At 39.3% G+C, this 21,256-nt stretch overlaps 1 protein-coding gene across 7 annotated transcripts in view; it reads right to left on the bottom strand.

Moving 5' to 3' along the window:
- Positions 1-21,256, bottom strand: part of ENOX1 (ecto-NOX disulfide-thiol exchanger 1) — a 361,423-nt gene that overhangs the window by 112,525 nt on the left and 227,642 nt on the right. For 6 of the 7 annotated variants that reach the window (XM_027888868.1, XM_027888873.1, XM_027888874.1 and 3 more), the window contains 2 exons: positions 19,884-20,018; positions 18,881-19,018 (listed from right to left, as the gene is read on the bottom strand). In XM_027888868.1, the coding sequence (XP_027744669.1) occupies positions 18,881-19,018; positions 19,884-19,893 (148 nt within the window). In that variant the 5' untranslated portion in view covers positions 19,894-20,018. Of the gene's footprint in view, positions 1-18,880; positions 19,019-19,870; positions 20,019-21,256 lie in introns of all 7 variants that reach the window. The other variant, XM_027888872.1, reaches the window with a different exon arrangement.

Below are 21,256 nucleotides of genomic sequence, written 5' to 3'. Positions count from 1 at the left end.
AGATCTCAGCTATTGTCAACATATGAAATAATTTGTTCCAGCTTTTCACAACTTGAAACCTAAAGTTGCCTTCTACTTTCTCTCCTCCTTTTGCCTTCAGTCTGCAAAGTTTACAGCTTAGCTGGTGATGATGAACCTAACCTTGTGACATTTGCTGAGATCAGAGTGCCTAAATCAGAAGACTCTCTGAGCAGCCTGATTCTCCTAAAAGCCTGTCAGGTCTGGCGCAGCTAATTGGGTCTTGCCTCATATGCTCTGCCTGTGATTGTTACAACAACAGAAGACAGAGAACAACAAGAGCCAGCAAGCAGAATTTTTCCCAAGTTTTGCTATTCTCATCTCTCTCCTCATTTATGGGGAAAAATATCTTTCATGACGCTTCTAAGGGACGTTAGCAAAGTTCTGAAAGTTTTGTTTTTTTCACTTACTTGGCCACTTCATTTGAAACATCGCCTCCTCTCTGCAGGCATTTTGAAGAGAAATCAACTTTTCAGACTCTAATCTGCAGTAGGATACATCATGACCAGGAGGTATCTAGTCCCCTCTTGAACCAGATGTTAGCTCACCACCTAACACCACTTTCACCAGCGAGGCAGAAAACACCTATTTAACCTGGAAGTGAGGGTCACGCAGATGCTGGTAGATTTCTGCATGTACTCCATCGTCAAAGAGAGATTATGTCATAGCTGACGACATCATCTACCCTCCCTTGCACTTCTCTCCATCAGAAGAGGCTCATCTCTCCTTATGTTCCACAGTTGGCACAAGAAAAAAGACACTTTGGGAGTTGCTGGTGGGGGAGGAGAAAAGAAATGGTGACCAGCCATGCCATCAGTTTGGTTGGCATGGCATGGATGGCTTAAAAACTGGATTTGGCCCATGTGGTTCGGATAGATGAATTCACTAGAGTCAGTAGATTTTCTCGAGCTTTTTTCACAGCAGCTGAACTGGTTAGCTCTGCAGGTCGTGTTCTCAGCTGTACTACAGCTGTATTCAGGGGAGCTTAGAGAAGAGGCTTTTCTCACCTGGGACTGCCAGTGACTGCTTTGTCCTTCAGTGTGTACTGAAGTGGCCGCAGGACAGTTTTGAGTTTTGTGGGGCTGCAGTACTTAACAAAGGCTGCTAATGGGCCATGTGCCCTGCTGCCCTGCTCTGCGTAATGCCAGCTCTTAACCACTTCTGCCTTGCCAGTGAATTTTTGGCCTTTGACATTTTAGGCAGCTTTATAGCTTATTTGCACTGCTAAAATGGGACAGAAGGACCAGGTTAGGAAAGGTCCTTTCTAAGCCTAGCATAAGGACTTTTAACTTAACCAATAAATTCAGAGAGGTTTTCCACTGGCTCCTTTGGTCTCTGAGTTCCAGCACTGAGAGGATTTATGTTTCACACCATGTACTGTAGTTCCAGATATTTAAATCAAGAACATACTTGTCTGAGCTTCACAGGAAAGTATACTACTTCAGATAGAATTATGGCCAGCATCTTTATGTTTTGTTGTCACTAAAGCATTAAACAGATCCATGCTGCCTTGTATAATTCTAAAAACAGTCAGGTTTCTCAGATTAAATGCCAGTTTCACATTATGAAACAGGTTGTGTTCCTGAGAACTAAATCACAAAATAACTATGGTGCTAGGCCAGGAATTAATGTGTTTTAATCTTGCACTCACCTTTTCCAGAATTTCTAGATTATAGGTTTATGTTATCATGAACAGTCATGGTCATGATTCCCCTCCAAACATGAACTGATGTCATTCTGAATCAGAGATGAGGTATAGTCCATCCATCAAAAAAAAAATACCCAATGTAGCAGAAGTAATGGAAAACCCTTCCCACTTTATTTGCCACTTTATAAATCTGACTGCACTTGTCTGAATCTTTTTCCCTAGGGCTTGTTAAATTTCAACAGAATTCTCTGTCATGTTGTGAACTGAATATGAAAAAGCAAAGTGACCAAATTGTTACTCAACAAAGCTAAAATAGTAACACGATTCTGAAGGTCAGCAAGCCATAAGTTTTTAGAATGATTTTAAAAGAAAAAAAAAAAAAGGTAGGAAAGAAAAGGGCTCTTCAGAAGAGAAAAAAATCTCATAGATCTTAAAAAGAAAAAAATAAAAAAGGAAAAAAGTGATAAAAGAGAGATGACTGATACAAGGAAAGATAAAATGCAAACTACTCAGCAACTTCTTTGACATTCTTCTTTGAAGGCAACCTACCACAAAGCAGAATATTCTAAAATAAATATTTTGGACTGTACTTTGCATCCAGTTCCACTAGCATAATTCCACTGCTACTAGCAGGACTATGCCAGGGTCCCAGGTGGCAAAGATGAAAACAGAAACTCATTATGGAATAAGAAATGTAAGAATGCTTTGCCTGCAGAGTGCCACACAAGTAAAAAGAACATTTAAATAATACTGGCCCTTGATTCCCTCAAAAGCTGAAAGCACATTTATTCAGCTGGAATTTCAAAATCCCAGCCACAGTTTATAAAATGCGCTTGATCCTTGTGTAAAACCCTTTGGTATTTTCTTTCAGAGAAAAGATCTCCAGATGTTATTTTTACAGTTCATCTTAAGTAAATGTATGTGTTTAGCTAAACAGGCTTAAATGCAAGAGCCACCTAAGAGAACAATGATGAAATGCTTGACTTGATTTACGGACCAACTGTCAAACCCTTGTTTATGAACATCTGGCTTGGAAGGCGATTTACAAAGTTCTTCTGTCAGTAAATATCACCACAGTAAGCTCTTCTACCTTACAGGCAGCTCTAAATTGTGAATGTAATTAGTGAAGAAATGGTATTGGAGTGTACGTCTAAAGTCACATTCAGCTTATCCACGCTCATAAAACATTAACTTTACATGACTTCTAACATGTAATTTGTAATCATTTGCAACATTTTAATTAACTAAATATACAAAATATTGGGTTAGGAACCCAAAGTTGCTACCTACAAGCTGCACAGGCAAGCTCAAGGATGTCTCTCATGATAGCCTTTCAAAGTAAGCTCATGCGCCTCCCTGACAACCTCTCAGCAGCCACTATGGCCTGCATGTGGTAGCCCAGTTTTCTCCCACACCCCTGTAGCAGCTCCCTCCGTTTTTGTCACACATGTCCAGCAGAAGTCCCTGTGAGAGAGGAACCTCGCTTATCCTCTGCTCACCTCCACTGTCCTGTTAGTACAGTGTCTGCAGTTTTCCACAACAACAGCTTGCATGGGCCTAAATGCCACAACAACATTCCTAATTCAAAGGTTGATATAATCTAAAATCTACAAAGCAAGGCTGATCCCAGGAAAATTGAATTTTTCTCTCCATCTTTCCCTGTTTTGTGACAACATGACAACTCAGAGATGACACAATCCAGGCACCCTTTCTCTAATTCAATTCCAGTTCTGAAGAAAAAGTCTACTTTCATCTTGGGTATAATCTAATATCAGGAAATGATGAGTTATTTTGGTGAAGAATTTCTTTGTTCACTGAGGAAAAAAAGCAGCAGCTTTATTGTAGAAATCACTTTCAGCTGAAATGAACATAATGCCAATCTGGGCCCTCACTATAAATTCAGAAAGATTTGTATCATCTGCATCAAAATGTCTAACCAGGGCATCTCAGACGGGAGCCTTTTCACCTCCTCATATGGAAAAGGTGGAAAAGGTAAAAAAAAAATGAAGATTTTGTAGAGTGATTTGGCCCACCTGCAGCAATCTCCGCATCCCTGAAGGCGATTCTTATCTCTTTCAAAAAGCTATGGCAGAAACCGACTGTCATTGCAGTCCTTTCTTTGTCAGTCCTGCTGCATATTCAGTAACAGGGAGGCAGAACCATGTACATACTTCCTTGCTATAAAGAAACTACTGGGAAATCATTGCAGTGATTCCTTAAACACCACCAACAAAAAGGAATTAAATCTTGAACTCAGCCTTGATGAAAAAATTACTGCGAACTAGAGAAGCAACTCAGAACAGTCTCGTTTTTGTTAAGTCACATTAGAAAAAAGCTGTTATATTCTTGAGTGGTTATGCATACAAGCAACAGCTAAGACGTTTACTGACAAGGATGAGATTTTCAAACATACCTAAAACATTGAAGAGTTTCATCACATGAAAATTTCACAAAAGTCATTGACAACAAAACTGTTGCAGAAGGGACTGATGAAAAATGTGTCAGACTGAAATAGAACGGTAGTCCATTCTAAATGAGGCAAAAGGGATTTGGAAGATAGGGAGCACAGGAGGAGTAGCTGGAGCTTTTTTAAGACATTGTGGTTATAAATGATAAGAAAAATAAGTATGGAAGCAGCATATTTGTTTCAATTTCCAGAAGTATTTGACAAGTTTCCATAGGAGAGATAAATGACTAAGAGGCACAGAACAAGAATAAAGAAATAAAAAAGTCCTCTCTGTATAAAAACTAGCTCAAATTGCTGTTTTGCCCTTAGAAGATGACTATCCCTTTTTACACAAGAGATCTTTTCCTTATAGCCATAAATTGACCATTATCCTGTGGGTCTAGATTTGGAGGGCTACTTTAAGAATAATGTCACACATTCATAATAGCATTGCTCTAGCTGTTACGGTCTAAAGGCATAAACAGGACAAGGTTTATGGGCCAGTAGAGTCAGAAAAAAAAAAAAAAAAAAAAAAAGAGAAGCCCATGTTCAGATCTAAGAAACAGTGAACTTCCAAGCAGAGCACAAGTAGGGAGCACATCCTTTGAGTTTGATTAGATATGTTAAGTCAGGTAGACAAAAAGGCTGGTTGGCACCTGTAAAATAGAAAGGAATATTAAAAGGAAGTGGTGACACTGACTATTCTGTAAAGTAATAGATAGGTAAGCCTATGGCAGTTAAAAAGATTAATTATAGTATATATATATAGACAGTAAAAAATGTCAATTCAAAGGAAAGAGTAGTTTTTGCAGTACATTATAATTTTCCTCCCTTTAATAAAGTTTTAGTCCCCTAGTTGCCTCAGATAATCAGAGAGCTGGTGCATATTTTTCCAGGAACATGAGTTGGTCCAAGAAGTGATATAAGTTTTACCCACAAATCTTGCTTCATGCAGAAGGCACGCAGACGCAGAGCCTGCTCCTAAAAATGTGCACCAAATGCTTCCTTGCTCTGAGAGCAAATATATGTTGGAGGAGTCTGATGTGACTCTGCCTCTCTCTTCTCCTCCCCTTTGCACTCACAAAGGTTTATTTGTTATTGGCACACAGTCTCTGAATTCAGAGCAGCAAAGGCTGTGAGTGGGCCTGGGCTTTAAACGAGGGGGTTAAATATGTGTGATGGAAAAGACTTTTTTTGTTTGTTTATTTTCCAGGTTTTCTAATCTAAAAGACAGATGAATCCCAGTCTTTTATGGTCAGATTAATTTTCCTTTATTTTACTAACACAAGGGGAAAAAAAAATCACAACCTCTTATTCCTGCTGGCTCTGCAAACCGTTACAAGTGGAATAGGGAAACTGCATCCTAGTCTGGTCTGTATTACTGATGGAGGGGCTCTCTCCTCCTAACCCCAGGATCATTTTCTTCTCTATTTTCTTCTCTGGAACTCCAGGGGGGACAATCAAGGCTCCAACAACAATATTTTCCCAGCAACATTTTACTACTGTATTTTACTGATACCAGAGTGAAACCAGGTTTGCTACCTTTTAAATCCCCAAATAAGTTTGCAGAGTGGGGAGTACTTACAAACCTGTAAACTCTATTTATATGCAGCCACCAAGAAACATGGACTTTCCTGATATTTTCAATCTATAACACAACTGTAAAAGAAAACTATGACAAGTTGTCATCTTTTGATCATAAAAACCTGCTAAGGAATAAAAAAAGTCCTCTAGAGGACATCTTTAGTTCATGTTTACTACATAATATGAGGATGAGGCATTAAATACAGTATTTCAAGGCTACAGATGAAACAAATCTTAGAAGCACAACAAATAATGGGTCATGCAATGAAATCTAGTGAGATGCAGCTCTCATGCAACATGGCCCACAGAGGTCAGATGCTATTCTGCATTGGAAAATGTGAAAAAAAAATGTGAATTAGGATAAGGCGAACAACCTAGGAAATGTCTGAAGTCCGAACTGTCTTTTAATTCTGACAAGAAAACTCTGAAAACGTACTACTAGATTTACAACCCAAGGCCTGCTAGCATTAGGAAGGGAGAATTACAATACCCAGGAACAGAGGCTAGAACAAGCAGATGTGTGATAATGTTTCTGTTACGTAATCCTTAGAATAATAGGATCCCTCTGTTACTACTTGAGCGAGCTGAGACCTTCATGCCCATTAGTAGGTATCTGTAGCATTACAGAGATTGCAATCAGATCTATCTATGACAATGCTTTGTTAATAGAAAACTAGAGATCAGGTCAATGAGAAAGCAGAGAGGTAGGAACACAACTGTCTGATAAAGAAGCTTAGGTAAAAAGCCCTGAGAACTCAGGGCCTCAAATCTCCAGATGAATAGTGGAAAGGATAGTTAGCTCTCCTGTCCCTGATGAGCTCAATTGCTGAAGTAAAACATAGGAAGAGAGGCAGTCCCTAAGGGACACCAAATGGTGCATATGAGTCATTGGATATCATAATTCCGTTTCCTTAGGATTGAAACTTTACATTTCTTTATATTTACGTAGAGACACATGCCATTCCATCAGGTGACGATGAAGCAATTAGTTATTGGGAGGTATGTGCTGGGATCCTTGATGGAGATGTCTGTTGGCATTCAAGGCCCCCTACTAGAAACTGACAATATATAATAGGCCTCTTGCCTTCAAGAGGACAGCTTTTGTCATGATGGTTACATGCAAGCCTGTTTCTGCAGAATCAGATGGTTTGGGTTAGTTTTATCTTAATTCCAGCTTAAATTCCATTCAGACACCATCAACAAAAAAACAACAGAAATGCAGTCAGTTTTCTCTTTTTGAAGGGAAAACGTATGGCACAAGTTCCAAACCACATTTAGATCTTAATGCTCAGAATTAATATCTTGAATTGCAGCCAGAAATGATCTTAGTCTTGAGGTTGAAAGTCTTTAGTCTTGGGAGTCGATAAATCAGTCATGACAAGCCTAAACCGGCTATGGTTTATTATAAAATCAAGCTTGATTATCCACTTGAGGTAATTAGACAGACCAGAACAAAAGGATACAAAGTTAAAAGGCAACACATGTACGAATAACTGGAAGAGAAATCTTGCTTTACAGAGGCTGGTGAATAGCAAGAATAAACTTATACTTGATTTTTTTTTTTTCATATACTCAATTCTGGCTAATAACATAAAGGGACCCCACAATATTTATAATAAGGAGTTCATTAATCAGCTACTCAGCTTCTCAGTTCCTCCCATTCCCTAGTACCTGTGCACAGTCCTGAAATCCAGGTGCAGCTTCTGAGCTCTCTCCACTCACAACCCATGGCCCTTCTCTAAGCCCCTAGGAGGTTACCAATGTATTAAAAGCACAGTGAAGAAAAAAAAAAAAAAAGATTTTATGTCATTTATTACATTAAAGGAAAGCAGCATTGTGTTTGCGTATAAGCACACATTTGAATTAGAAGACCATAAAATCTGGTCACTTTTCTCTTTCTTCTCCTCTTGATTCAGGTGAATTTATTGCTATTTTTACTGAATACTTTATTTATGGTACTGGTTATTCTAGCAGTTAAAGTTGTAGGATATTCTGCAATGTCTCAAAAACGCTTCAACAAAGCATGCTTGAGGTGCCAAAATTGTTATCAAAAGGCGCCAGAGAAAAAGGTTTCAGTGATTATTCTTGGAAAGGGCTCAGTCATGCAAATCCAAGTATAGATCAAGCCCTGAAACAGGAGATTTCCAATAGAAGGGTTAAGTACCTTTGACAGATGCAGTTCAAAACAGGGCAAAACTTCAAAACTGCAGTTGATTATAATATTCTGCATTTATTTAAGGAAACAAACCACTTGAAATGGAATTGCATTCGAAAGAAGAAAAAGTGTTGCAGAAGCATAGAACTTTCCATTTATTGCAGTCTGGACATATCTTTTCTGAATCACAGCTTGTGCTACCAGATCTTCACAAAAAATGTGACATTAAGCACATCTGCACCTTCTCCTATGGTGCTGTCTTCTCCAAATGCTAGCAAAGCTCTTTCCCTTCCCTTTTCCAAATCCTTCTCTAAATATCACAGCAGCACAGTCAAAGAGGACGAGAAGGTAGGAACTGTCTGACTGTTTCTAACATGCACAATAGTTTGCCTGGTTTTCAGTGCCTGACTCAGAATATCAGACAAAAAGAGTTAAACTGCTTTTCACTTAGCACCATATTACTCCTGTGCTAAGATACCTATAAAAAAAGGCTACATAATAGGCAGGCAGCTCCATAATCATTGCTGCTTTTCACGCCAATCAGTATTATCCCATTGTTTCCATGCAGTGCCTTACCTACCTAGTTTATCTAAGTGAAGAAAAAACAGACCATGCGCAATTTAAGCCAGGATTGACTCTTAAGTGTTCAGGCAATGTTTGACTTAGCTCACTATCTCTATGCCCTTCCTGAATGGAAATAACAAATAATTAAAAAATAATGTAGGCACTGTGGTCAGGAAGAGGAGATTACTTATAAAGGAAAATCACTAGAGTCAAGGAACCTATTTTTTAAGAGAAGAAAAATTGGATTAAGAAACATGCAAAACCAGGAAAGACAGATAAAGCTGTTCTTGTTCGTGAACAGACCTGTTAAATTTCTGAAGCCACAGCAACAGAATATCTTTTATATTTGGCAGAATACAATCTAAATCCGTGCTACAGCATATTAGAGCATATTGTATGTATTAAGTTTAATTATCTTTCACCTCCACATCCACTAACAGAACTTCTCCAGTGACCAGCTGCTTCCCATTAGAGAGACATTACTCAGAGTTGCTGATGTCACGCACATCATTTGTCACCACCAGCACATGGGAAGGTGTGGCAAATCCATTGTTTGTCTGACCGAAGTCAACAATAATGAAGTATTCTGTTACAAGCTCCCTTACATGCCCAGGGGTTAGGCTCATTGAAACTCAACTTTCTTCTTCAATGTAGACCATCAAAAGACATTTTTCCCCACTGATTGTCTCTGCTCATATTTCACAGACTCCTGCAGTGAACTGAAAGTGCATCTTCATGCACTTTGTCAGAGCTAATTCTCATGCAATATGCAAAGGGTATTTGAAGGACAGGTGTCAGACAGGAAAGAAAACCATGCTTATGTCCTTCATCTCCAGGTAAAACATAGAAAGCAAGCTACTCATGCTTGCTCTCCAGGGGCCAGGCTCAAACCATCCACCTAGTCCAGGTAGGTAAAAAGAGAGCCTGATTGGGCAAGAACAAAAGATTTTATAGCCCTTCATTTGGGATGGTTGCCTGGGGATTCACTCATATTTAAGTCTTACCCTCCCAAGGAAGTTTTGCTTGGGACTGCCCCAGCCGGTGCTATTTGTGCCATCCTAATCTCTACAGTTGTCTGAGAACACTCGATGTGGACTGAGATAACAGTCCTCTTGGGACTGCTGTCTCTGTCCCCTATGGACCATCTACAGAACCTGTAAACAGCTTTGGCTTAAGGGCTTCAGGTAGCATCATCATCACCTTGCCACCTAGACACTCCAACTGTGCTCATCAGCTCACCTTCGAACAGTTTGCCACTCACAAGCCTTTATTACCCCTAAAAATACACAACCTGGTATTGATACATCATCTTTGCTTAGTTAAAATGGTTAATCTGCTCCATCTATTGATTTTTATCCACAGTAACTCAATTTTTCCATCAACACACTGTAGGTCACACAGAGGTTACACTGGAATCCCCATTCAGCCAAGGAACAACGTGGGATCCTTGGATGGAGAGTGATATGTGAAGGGAAATTGCTGCAGGCAAAGCTGCTCTCCAACAGAAGTAAACAGTCAGTAGCAAATGGTTCCCAACAGCCTCTTGGCTTACTTTATGCCGTGGGATGCTCATAATTACTCATGAGCTTTCTTATCTAGAATAAACTAACACACAAAAAATAATGGGAATGGAAGCTTTCCAAAGCATGATAAAAGATAGGGACTTCTGCAAAAATAAAATATTTCATCATGTTACTTTACTGTAACATCAAATAAGAACACGCCAAACAGATTGTTGGTGGTATAATTACCAACAGCCAGGAATTAAAAAAAAAACCCAAACCAACAAACTCCCGCCAAAACACCCAAACAACATTGCTTGCATCATAAATTTATTCCAGTATTTTGAGATCACTAAGAAGAATATGCCAAATAGCAATCAGTCTGTTTTCCTAAATTTGTAACCAGTCTGGACAAAAGTTTAACAGAAAGAGAGATACCATATTCCTGAAAAACCCTTCACTCCACATACAACCCAAGCTTTTTACTTAGCAATTCCCTTTATGTGGCCCTGTTCACCTCTGAGTCTTGTTTAGTTGGGACATTCAGCCCTTCATACCATCTTAAACACTTCTATTTATCTTTAAGCACTGAGCAGATTTTAATCATTATCTTCATCCCTGGCCCTAATTAAGGTCTAATATAGAGGAGGCACTTGAATGACCTAAGAGGTACACTTACCCCTGATAGCGTGTCAAAGGCACTCAGAGTTTCTGCCACATTTCCTATGGCTGTCAAATCCCTCTCTCCTTTTTCTGTTGTTAACTGGCTGTGTTTGTTCCTAGCACTTTAACGTCCCCTGATGTGAAGTCTCCTTGAGTAACACTCACATGATAGAAAGTGTGATTAACTCTGCAGGAGCTTTTCAGGTCAATGAAAAAAACTACTTGTTACACTAGTATATAATACTTTAGAGATGTTCCCAGTGGCTCTACATATTGGGATTCCCACAGTACCTATTCTCTTTTACCCTTGCTTCTCTCCTGTGTCTTGATAATAAAAATACATAGTTTTATCTGGGTAGAAGTTCAATACTAATGCTTTAGAATATGTTTCATAAAACTGCAATTATTTTCATTGGTCATTCTGCTAATTTAAATGATGCATCTTTTCCTCTTGCCTAAATGCAATGTTTCTGTAGTGAAGATGATAAGAATAAAGTAGAAAGGAACTAGAATAAACATAAAGGAACTAGAACAAAATAAGGAAAATCCTATTGTTTTCTTCAGAGCCTACCTTACTACCTTTCTCTTGCTTTACAGGCTGACTTGTTAACAAAATGCAATGCATAAAACAGGTTGTGAAGCCATAATAGCCAAAAAGATGCTTTCTGGAGATACCTTGTAACCTTAAGAGGGTTGTAAAACATATAGAAAACTGCAGATTTTATTAAGACCTCTGACATCATCTTTTACTGCTGGATGTCAAAGCCAGTGCAGCATTCAGAACAGGGGTAAAGGTGCTGGACACCACTGTGCCATGGGGCTGCTGAACTCTTCAGGGGCTACTTGTGGTCTGCAGCTTACAAGGGCAGGGGAACCAGAGTGCATGGAGTGCCTTTGCCAGCTGCCCGTGCGCACTAAAGCTTACATTTGGAGTGTACTAAAATTTAGTCTAAAACAGTAGATTCTCATGCATTTTTTTCCCCTAAAAAAGGGACTATCATCAGCTCATAATATAAGTGGCTCACTTTAAAACTTTTGTGGATAGACCCTCTAATTAATTAGCAGGAGGTAAGTATTAATTACAGGAAAGGAATTCATGTTTTGTTAGGCGTGTCTTGGATGATTCGAATTATGTGCTCATTGGCACAGGGGTTCAGTGGCTAAGCAATGAAGTGTAGAAAAAGGAAACTTTAATAGGTAATGGAATAGCATGGGTAGAATGAAATGAGACTGCCAGACGGCTACCAGTGGCTCTAAGCCTCCAGTATTGGAGAGGCCACAGAAGAAGAGGTATACACATGAGAGTTGGCAGAGTCTTCTGGTCAGCTGACTTCTTAAAGACTTCAGCACTTCTTAGTGCGCAGTCTTCCTTTGGGAAGGTACTGAATATAATCAAATATACCTTGATTTCCTACTTGATTTGATTTTTCTTCATTAACCCCACAAAAATAGTACACAATCAGAACAGTGAGGGATATGTTTACAATTTAGTCAGCATAAGATGACCGGCAGTCAACAATAATTAATAAAGCATGCCTGAAAGAAAGACACTAACATTTAAAGGACTTTTCCATAGCCAAGGGAGACAGGTGACGGCATTTTTAAGTCTTAGACCACATGTGATTTTTCTCAAATAATCCCTATGTCTTCTATTCTGCATAGGAATCAGTGATCTCTTGAAATACTAGAGAGAGTAGAAGGAAAAGCCATCTTACTAGTCCTCCTCCTGGTATGCCCATCACATGGAAAAATGCTTGAGACTAATTGGAATCTGAATATAGTGATTGCCTTTATTTACAATCTTCATTCTGAAGAAAGAGTCTGAATATTATGTCTACAAACACTTGAACTAATAAAATTCTGGGAGGGATGTTTAACCTTGTGTTAACCTTGGGAATCTCTAAACAAAATTTCACAAATTTTTCTGTTATCAAAAAGTAAGTCTGGGGTTGCAGTTTCAGGATTGCAACTAATTACTGTCACATGTATGACAAAAAAAATGAAGTTCTGCTGAGTTACGACTTGATTTGGATAGATAATCTCTAGTTTGGGGAACCTTGTTCTATTTATTAATGATCATGAGGATAGCCCATTGGAGGGAGTAGCACTTTGGTGCTGACTTGCCTTGTACATCGCTCCCTATGAAGTATCTGATACTCAACACAGTCAAAAGCACAATCCTAAGCGAGGTGACCTAATTGGAACTGACAGCTCCTATGGTCCATTGAAATCAGGTCAAAAGACAAGTGTGTGGGAAAAGCAGAGACAAAAGGAAAAACAGAAAGGTTGATGTAAGTGGCTAATATTTCAGAACCTCCAGTGTCTAAAAAAATACATGCCTGAAGCCACAAAAATGGTGCTCTTTTCTATATCTTCCAGGAAGCAAGATATCAGATTTCAAAGTTTTTCGGTCCCTGATTTCACTAGGATTTTGTACAAGTGATCAAAGAAACTTTAGCCAAAAAAAAGACTGTAGGTCACCAAAAATTTTAGTATCTTGAGGCTGAGACATGTTGGCCAGCCTCACATGGAAAAATGTGCCTTAATAACTATTCTGTAAATAAGCAGAACCCATCCGTTTTTAGATACACCCTTGACTTCTGGGCAGACCTGTAACTTTCATCTTGGATGTCTGCTGCCGTGGTTTATTTTACTCTTTAAGAGCACAAATATGCACCACAGGGCATGAGCCTCAAGTCTAAATGAATTACCAATTGTGTATCACTCTTCATAGTCATTTGTACCATGGAAATTTTTGACATATACACCATTTTTAACTCAAAAGTATTTAGGTAATCTAAATAATTCTGGAAGAAAGCACCTCAAAATTACTTCATGTTTTTCAGAGCACTGGTTAATTAATGAAAGGAGAAACAAACTGAATCAGAGAAATAAGTTTCTCAGCAGAATATCTTCCTTTAGAAAATAGGTGAACTGATGGTATTTGCTGAAACAAATGAAAGCAAAAGAACACTAAATTCAAGAATGCCAAAACTGCCTTTAGAAATACCAATGCAAAAGCAAAATAAAACATTCTCAGTTGTCTTAGGTCACTGAGTATTTCTTCTAGTCTGAAAATGTAACCAAACAGTCGACTTGAATGTACTCGAAAGATGTGCTTGAATCAGAGTTGCTGAGTGCAAAAAGAGGATTTAGATCTCAAAAAGGTGAATGACAGACTATCCTTTTGCTCTCATCTGACTATATTTATCAAAGTCTCAAAGCACAGGAAACAGCAATTGTAAGGTCTACACAACTGAAAAGCAGTTTACCAGATTTCCTCCAACTTTTCCAGGTCTTGTTTTTGTCTCTAGGGTGAAACCACCCATGAGAAACTTCAGCCTAAAAGGTAAATTTTTGTAAGAAACTATAGCCTGCTGAAAGGGGAGATTTAGACTGAAAATACTTTTCAGCCATAACTATTCCACATCAATCTTTAACACTTTAACTAATGCATTATTAAACTACAGTTTATTGTATGAATTATGTATCTGTATAAATGCATATATTAGTGTATACATAATGCAGCAGCCAAATATTATGAAAAAAGGTAAGCTTTCTGCATAACAATAAGTGGAAACAAAATATATGTAGAAACAACAGATATTATATAACTATTAACAAGAATCCATCTTTACAAATGAAAGGCTCTGACATTTGCCCAGATCAAAAATCCAATTTTACAGCACTGGGAGATAAGGAATTAAATAGAGTGTAGATATCATCTAAACTGGTATTAAAAGGTTAGCAGTGCTTAAAATTGATTAGTTACCAAGACCAGACAGCCTGCATCCCAGGCTGTGAGAAGAGTATTGGCCAGATGTTGCAGAAGCTTTAGTTGTCATTTTAACAAACTTTCAAGCTAGACAAAAGCTTCACAGATTGCAAACTAGGAAGCATAACTGTTACAGGGCAGGCATCCCAGCATGTTACACAGCAGCAAGCCTAAGAACTGCTGGGGAAGAAAAGCAATCAAAAACCTTTAAAAAGACTGAAGAGTTCATATGGACTCTATATATGTGAGAACAAAAAAGCTCTGCATAGAAATCAGAAACCAGACAGTTTGTGGAATGAAAGTCCATGAGTGGGTAAGTACCTTGAACACTGAAAGACTAGAAGTCTAAGAGATATGTCAGGATACAGATGAATACCTTACACCAAATTTCAGATTATGACAGGTTATGTAAAGATATCCAGAAAAGATCACACTCTTCTCCAAGATCATCCTATGCTATTTACTACTTTCCTAGCTATCAACAAGGCTGTAAAAAAAAAAATATTAAAGATGGACAAATAATTAGCACTAGGACATGGGTGTGTCATTTTCATCTCAGAGGAACGTAACAGATGACAGTAGCAAAAGCATCAGTAGCTGCTGATAAAGCTAACTTCATTACTAGGATTATTAGCTAAAAAATTAAAATCACCAAAGATGGCTAAGAACTAGCTAGATATTTGATCAAATATGGTAATGCAAACTCTCACTGAATGAAGATACAGTAAATATATTAGAGGAAATAAATCTGTCAGTCTTTTCATGGCAAACTGAGGTTTTGTCATTATGGATTTGCCATGAAGAAAATGTGTCAGAAACTTACGAATCTGAAGGAAATATAATGAAGTGTCACAGCACCTATTTACCTTGAGAATACAGGGGAGTTTCAAACAAAGGGGGAAAAAGGAAAGAAATGAAGTTATTCTGCACCTCTAGAGAAATTAGGCAGCATTTCAGTAATTTACATTTATTACTTATGGCACCTTTTATATATTGAAAATACTGAACAAATATGAACTGACTTGTACAACATCTTTACAATACGTGATACACATAATTATGGAAAATACAGTAGGGGGCTGTCAATGAAATAAAGTCCTGGAGATACTTCTTTGTGGAGAAAAGCATTGCACCTGAGATGAGGCTGCCATGTAGGGATTGCATAGTACGTCTGAGGACACAATTTACACCAAAACTGAAGAGGCAGAATAAAGCAAGACAAAGAGCTGTGCAAATCTCCACAGGATATGCAGGCGAAATGTTTATAAACGAAAGCAGAAGAAGCTGATTTTGACATACGGCTATTTTCACGTTGGAGGTAATTGCATTCAAGTGGAGCACAACACCTTCAGGTAAAGCCCTACTAGAATGCGACGGTTGAGGGTGTACAGGGAGGCGGACCCCAGGCTAGAGGCCTTTTCCTTTTACCTCTAGCTCTAGAGGGGAGTGGTGCTCCCTCCCCCTCCCCCCACCACGAGGCATCCCATGGCCCCAGCAGAGACCACAGGACAGCAGCAGCAGGGAGAGAAGGCAGAGAGCGTTTATCGTTCTGGGTTATGACTTAAATAGCTCTTGGGGGGATTGCAAAGTGACCACTGGGAGCCCAGGAGGTCTTACAACCAACCAATGACAATAAGGGGTTAACAACCAATAGATAAGCTCTCAGTTATCTCTTAGACATTCCAAAGGTACAGGTAAGAGAGAGGAACCTTGGGAAGAAGAAGGGTTTACACAAAGAGTTACAAAGCCATTTTGAAAGCATGTTCACTTTAAACAACATTAAAACTTCTGCATCCTTTTATACACCAAAAGCCTACTGCAACACTAGAAAATAGAAAAAGTTGTTTCCCCATCAGCACAAAGAATCAGTAAATCACAGAATCACAGAATATGCCGTGTTGGAAGGGACTCACAAGGATCATTGAGTCCAACTCCTAGCCCTGCCCAGGACCATTCCCAAGAGTCACACCATGTGCCCAAGAGTATCATCCAAACAGTTCTTGAACTCTGTCAGGCTTGGTGCTGTGACCGCTTCCCTGGGGAGCCTGTTCCAGCGCCCAGCCACCCTCTGCGTGAAGAACCTTCTTCTAATATTCAACCTAAATCTCCCCTGACACAACTTCAGGCTGTTCCCTTGGGTCCTGTCACTGGTCACCACAGAAAAGAGATCAGTGCCTGCCCCTCCTCTTCCCCTCACAAGGTAGACTGCAGTGAGCTCTCCCTTCAGGCTCCTCTTCTCCAGGCTGAACAGACCAAGTGACCTCAGCTGCTCCTCATACGACTTCCCCTCAAGGCCCTTCAACATCTTCCTTGCCCTCCTTTGGACGCGCTTTTAGCTTAGTGTCTTTCTTATATTGTGGAGCTCAAAACTGCACACAATATTCAAGGTGAGGCCATAATACTGCACAGTAATGCAGGACTGAGTTGGAAGGGAGCCATAATGAACATCGAGTCCAGCTCCTGACTTCACACAAGACAAACCAAGAGTTAAACGATGCATCAAAGAGTTAACAACTAAGAGTTAAACGATGCAATAAACAATGTCTAAACACTTCCTAAACAACAGGCCATGACCTGAGGAGCTTGTTCCAGTGCTTGACTACTCTCATGAAGAAAAAATTTTCCCTAATAACAAGTCTGAACAACACTTGATGCCGCTTTAAGTCATTCCCTATCATGTCCTATCATAGGACACCAGAGAGAAGAGATTAGCATCACCCTCTGCACTCACCCTCATAAGGAAGTTGTAGACAGCAACGAGAGCGCTTCTCAGCCTCCTCTCTCTAAGCTGAACAAACCTAGTATCCACAGCTGTTCCTCATAAATCTTGCCCTCTAGTCCTTTCATCATCTTTGTTGCCTCTCCTTGAACACACTCTAATATTTTTTATATCCTTCTTACTGCACACAGCACTCAAGGTGAGACTGCACCTATGCTGATTAAAGGGGGATAAACATTTCTTTTGACTTGAGCTCCATTGCGCCTGATGCACATCAGGTTGGCCCTTTTGGCCACCAGTATACATTGTTGATTCATACTGGGCTTCCCAACATCTAAACTCACCAGATTTTTTTCTGCAGGACATTGCAGCCTCTTGTCCCCCAGTCCACTCATCCATCCAGGATTACCTGATCCTAGGTGCAGAATCTTTTTTGTCCTGATTTGTCCTGATTAAACATCATATAGTTGGTGATTGGCGAGCCCTCTAATCTATCCCGATCTCTATATTAGGCCTTTATACCCTCAAGAGAATCAGCAGTTTCTCTTAATTTAGTATCATCAGTAAACTTAGTGTGGACTCAGCTCCTGTGCCCAGGTCATTGATAAAACCATTGAAGAAAATTGGATCCAAAGGAGTGGATGGTTTTGCTTGTTTCTTTTAATCGGAAGCATGGGGTTAAAGCCAGAGATCACGAATCAGTTCACAGCCTCCACCAGCTAAACTCTCTGCTTGAGACTGATTCATTATAAATCAGCTTTCTTGCAGCTTAGTGTACCCGCCTGTAAAACAGGTAATTCAGAGCCAGACCATCAGCTGTGAACTGGCACAGCTCCACTCAGTTCCCAGTGTCAGAAGGGGGCATATTTGGCCAAAATTAAGCATCATGCATCCCTGGTGACACAAGCAGAGTGATTTACATCATGACCTGGCTAACTGCATCCAAGTCTACATGGACAAGCACAGATGTGACAGGATGCTGCTCTGATACAGATAATGAACAGCTCTTCTTAAGCTGAAATGGCAATGCAGCTTCCAGAGGGGATCTGTCATATGCCTAGCATGTGGCTTGTGTCTACAGAGCACCCACTCATATAAAAATGATTTTTCTCTACATTGCAGAGGCAAAGAAGTTTTATTAATCCCAACTAATTGGGTCTCTACTGTTGACAATGAAGTCTGCTATGTCCAGGCTTCTCTGTGAAATATTGCTGGTTTCAAAACACTATTTTTATGGGTGTTAGAGTAAGTGATCCCTTGTAATGCTCTACCAAACTATGCTTGGGAAGTGAAATGACAAAGTAAAACAATCTCTTGAAATTCAATTTATGGAGCCAGTCAGAAAGTCCATAAGCACATACCTGTCAGGAAAGTTTCACTTTACTAATATCAACTAATTAGAGAATTAACTTCATGATTTTCTGTCCAACTAACATAATTTCAAAATCTTCCTTCAGCTCAAGGTATTTCTTGGTAGAACCTCAAGACATCCTGCTTGAACAGAGAAACAAAACCAAACATTTCTCTTACATGACCTGCCTCCTGGTCTTGACCTGGCATAAGTATTGATGGTTTTGTTGTTCAGTTTCCCCCAAGAGTTTTAGTTTTTCCATGAGGTTAAAATATAATATGGATTATACACCACCTACAAGAAGCGACTAATACGCAGTATGCAATATTAATCATAGGTGATGTTTTCAGAACATAAAAATATAATATCCTTAGAAAGCATTCCATATATTTTTAAAAAGACACGAAGAACTCATGGATGGTGCAAAAGATCTCTTTAAAAAAGAAAAATCTTACCTGTCACAAGCTGTTGTCCTGCTAGTCCTACTGGAACCATCCCCAGATTATTCATAGCTGTAGCCCAAGCTGTCGGATCAGTGACTGACATGTTAAGCTGTGTGGTATCTATAGCTATGCTTCCCAAACCATCAGCTGCTGCAAGAAAATAAAGATGAGAAGTCAAGACATCACAATTTTTAACCAAAACTTTCAATGAAAATGAGGTATCGTGACTGCTGATTTTGGGTTTGTTTTGTTTCTTAATTATGATCCACCTTTAGAACATTGTTACTAGTACTTGGTATTGAATAGCTAAACATAAAGACATTGGAAACAATGCAACAGACATAAAATGAAATAAGAATGATTCAGGCTGGTTATATGGAAAACTTTTTCACCCTGAGGGCAGTCAAGCAGTGGAACAGGCTGTGCAGTCACCACTCCTGGCAGCTTTCAAGACTCAACTTGATAAAGCCCTGAGCAGCTAGTCTGACCCTATGGCTGGCCCTGCTCTAAACAGGAGGTTGGATTGGAGACCTTCTGAGGCTTCTCCCAACCTGAATGAATTGCCCTGCAATACTCTGATATAATTTAATGATATATAAATAATTGTGGCAATTTGTCAGAAAGCTGAGAGAACTAAACACACCCCAAGGAAAGAACTGTTTTCCATAAGGTGCAATTTTCTGTTTGTAAAAGATTTAAGAATACATTATGCCCTAAATAAAAAGAGATCAAAACAAATCCATTCACTATGGGAAATACCAAGTTTTGTTCTAAAAAAAAAAAAAAAGGAGAGAATTATCGTGAATATGGTCAAAAAGACTGAGCCCGGGTATGGATTTTCCTAGGTTGGGGAAGGAAGAATGGGTCAGATAGCTGAAGGATGGTACCTTTCTGATGCTGAAACACCAAACAAAAGATGTGATCACACATTTTTGCTTCTCCCCTCCCCAGTCACAGCTGAAATCAGCTCTTTCCAGCTATTTTCTTATGACCTTTGCAGACCTGAGATATTTACCAGCAGCCATTGCTTTTCCCCAGTTCCTTTTGCTTCAGTTAGACTTCTTCAGCTAGGAATAATGAACTACTGTATTAGCAGCATCTTGAGATAGGATATCACTAAGCATAGGGCCCATACACAGCTCATTAGGCTCTGAAAGAGAAAAGACAGAAATCAACTATCAGTGCCACAGTCAGAACACAACAACAGACCACTTTGGGAATCCATTCAAAGCTCCTGCCCACTCCCTCTGGATCTCCAGCCTCAGCCTCTTTAACAGGCACTGTAGAGGTGTTTCAGCAAATGCACATCCTTGCCTGCTGAACAAACAGTAACACCTACGAATCTGTCAGACCACTGAAAAACCCTTCACAAATTAGGTCTTATCAGTAGCTACACAGCCTCCTCAGCATGAAGGCATCAGCTGAAAGGACATATTAAGGGATGAGCATGATTTATTCTTTTGGGATGAGTATGATTTATTCTTTTTTAAACTGTTAACAATTAACTGATGTTGCAAGTTTCAAGTAAATAGTTGTCTGTTCTGAGATAAAAATGAAAAAAAAAATCTTTGCAAAGACTTACAGAATGGATCCTGCAGTGAAGTGCAATAGAAAACCTAACAAAGCTGAGGACGATGTCTGCTCCTTAACTAACGCTATATCTTTGGCTCACAAAGGTTAATTAGCTCAAAGCAAAAGTGGAGTATCTGTTTCTAGCTGATTGCTCTCATCAGGTATCTGTCAGACCATGAATTTTACATAAGGGCAACTTCTTGCTGTTGCTATTGTTGTTTGTGAAGCTGACCACATCAGCGCATGCTGGTCGGAAAGGCTGAATGAGGTAAGAGGTCTGACCAAAGTGAGCTCCCAGCACTTAAAGCGTAGGGAGAAAATGCTGGGCTGAGGATGGTCACATATACATATCCATTTTAGTTTTTGTGCATTAGTTACATGGGACTATGGGCAAAGGAGGGCTACAGTATTTTTTTGGTTGTCCAGCAGCTTAAGAGATCTGATGTGGGGTGTTTGGTACCAAGAGCCAACAACTGACCAGAAGATTAAAAATGTTTGAAGAGTTCATTAATGCTGTGCAGTTGTATCTTGGTGACTTGTTCAGCCCTAAAATAGTTGTGCTAACTTTAAAAAAGTACTTGAAAGACCTTAATTAAGAGGTTTTCAACATGCAAACCCTAAGGATTCATCTTTAGAAAAGACACAATTAACATAATTACACTTTATTTTAGCTTAGTACCTCCCACACTTTTTCATGTGATGTGCATAAAGTACAACCCAGAGAGCTTTATTTTATAGTTCCATGACACTGTATAGATCACTTCATAGGAACATCACCACATCAATGGTTGTAAAATCAAAGAAAGAATAGGGATC

Source organism: Empidonax traillii, unplaced genomic scaffold (assembly GCF_003031625.1).
Source record: "Empidonax traillii isolate 1590-97213 ecotype Southwest subspecies unplaced genomic scaffold, ASM303162v1 scaffold247:size2371522, whole genome shotgun sequence".
In the NCBI taxonomy this organism is placed as follows: domain Eukaryota; kingdom Metazoa; phylum Chordata; class Aves; order Passeriformes; family Tyrannidae; genus Empidonax; species Empidonax traillii.
Note: the sequence above shows the minus strand (reverse complement) of the source record. Positions and strands in the feature narration are given on the sequence as shown.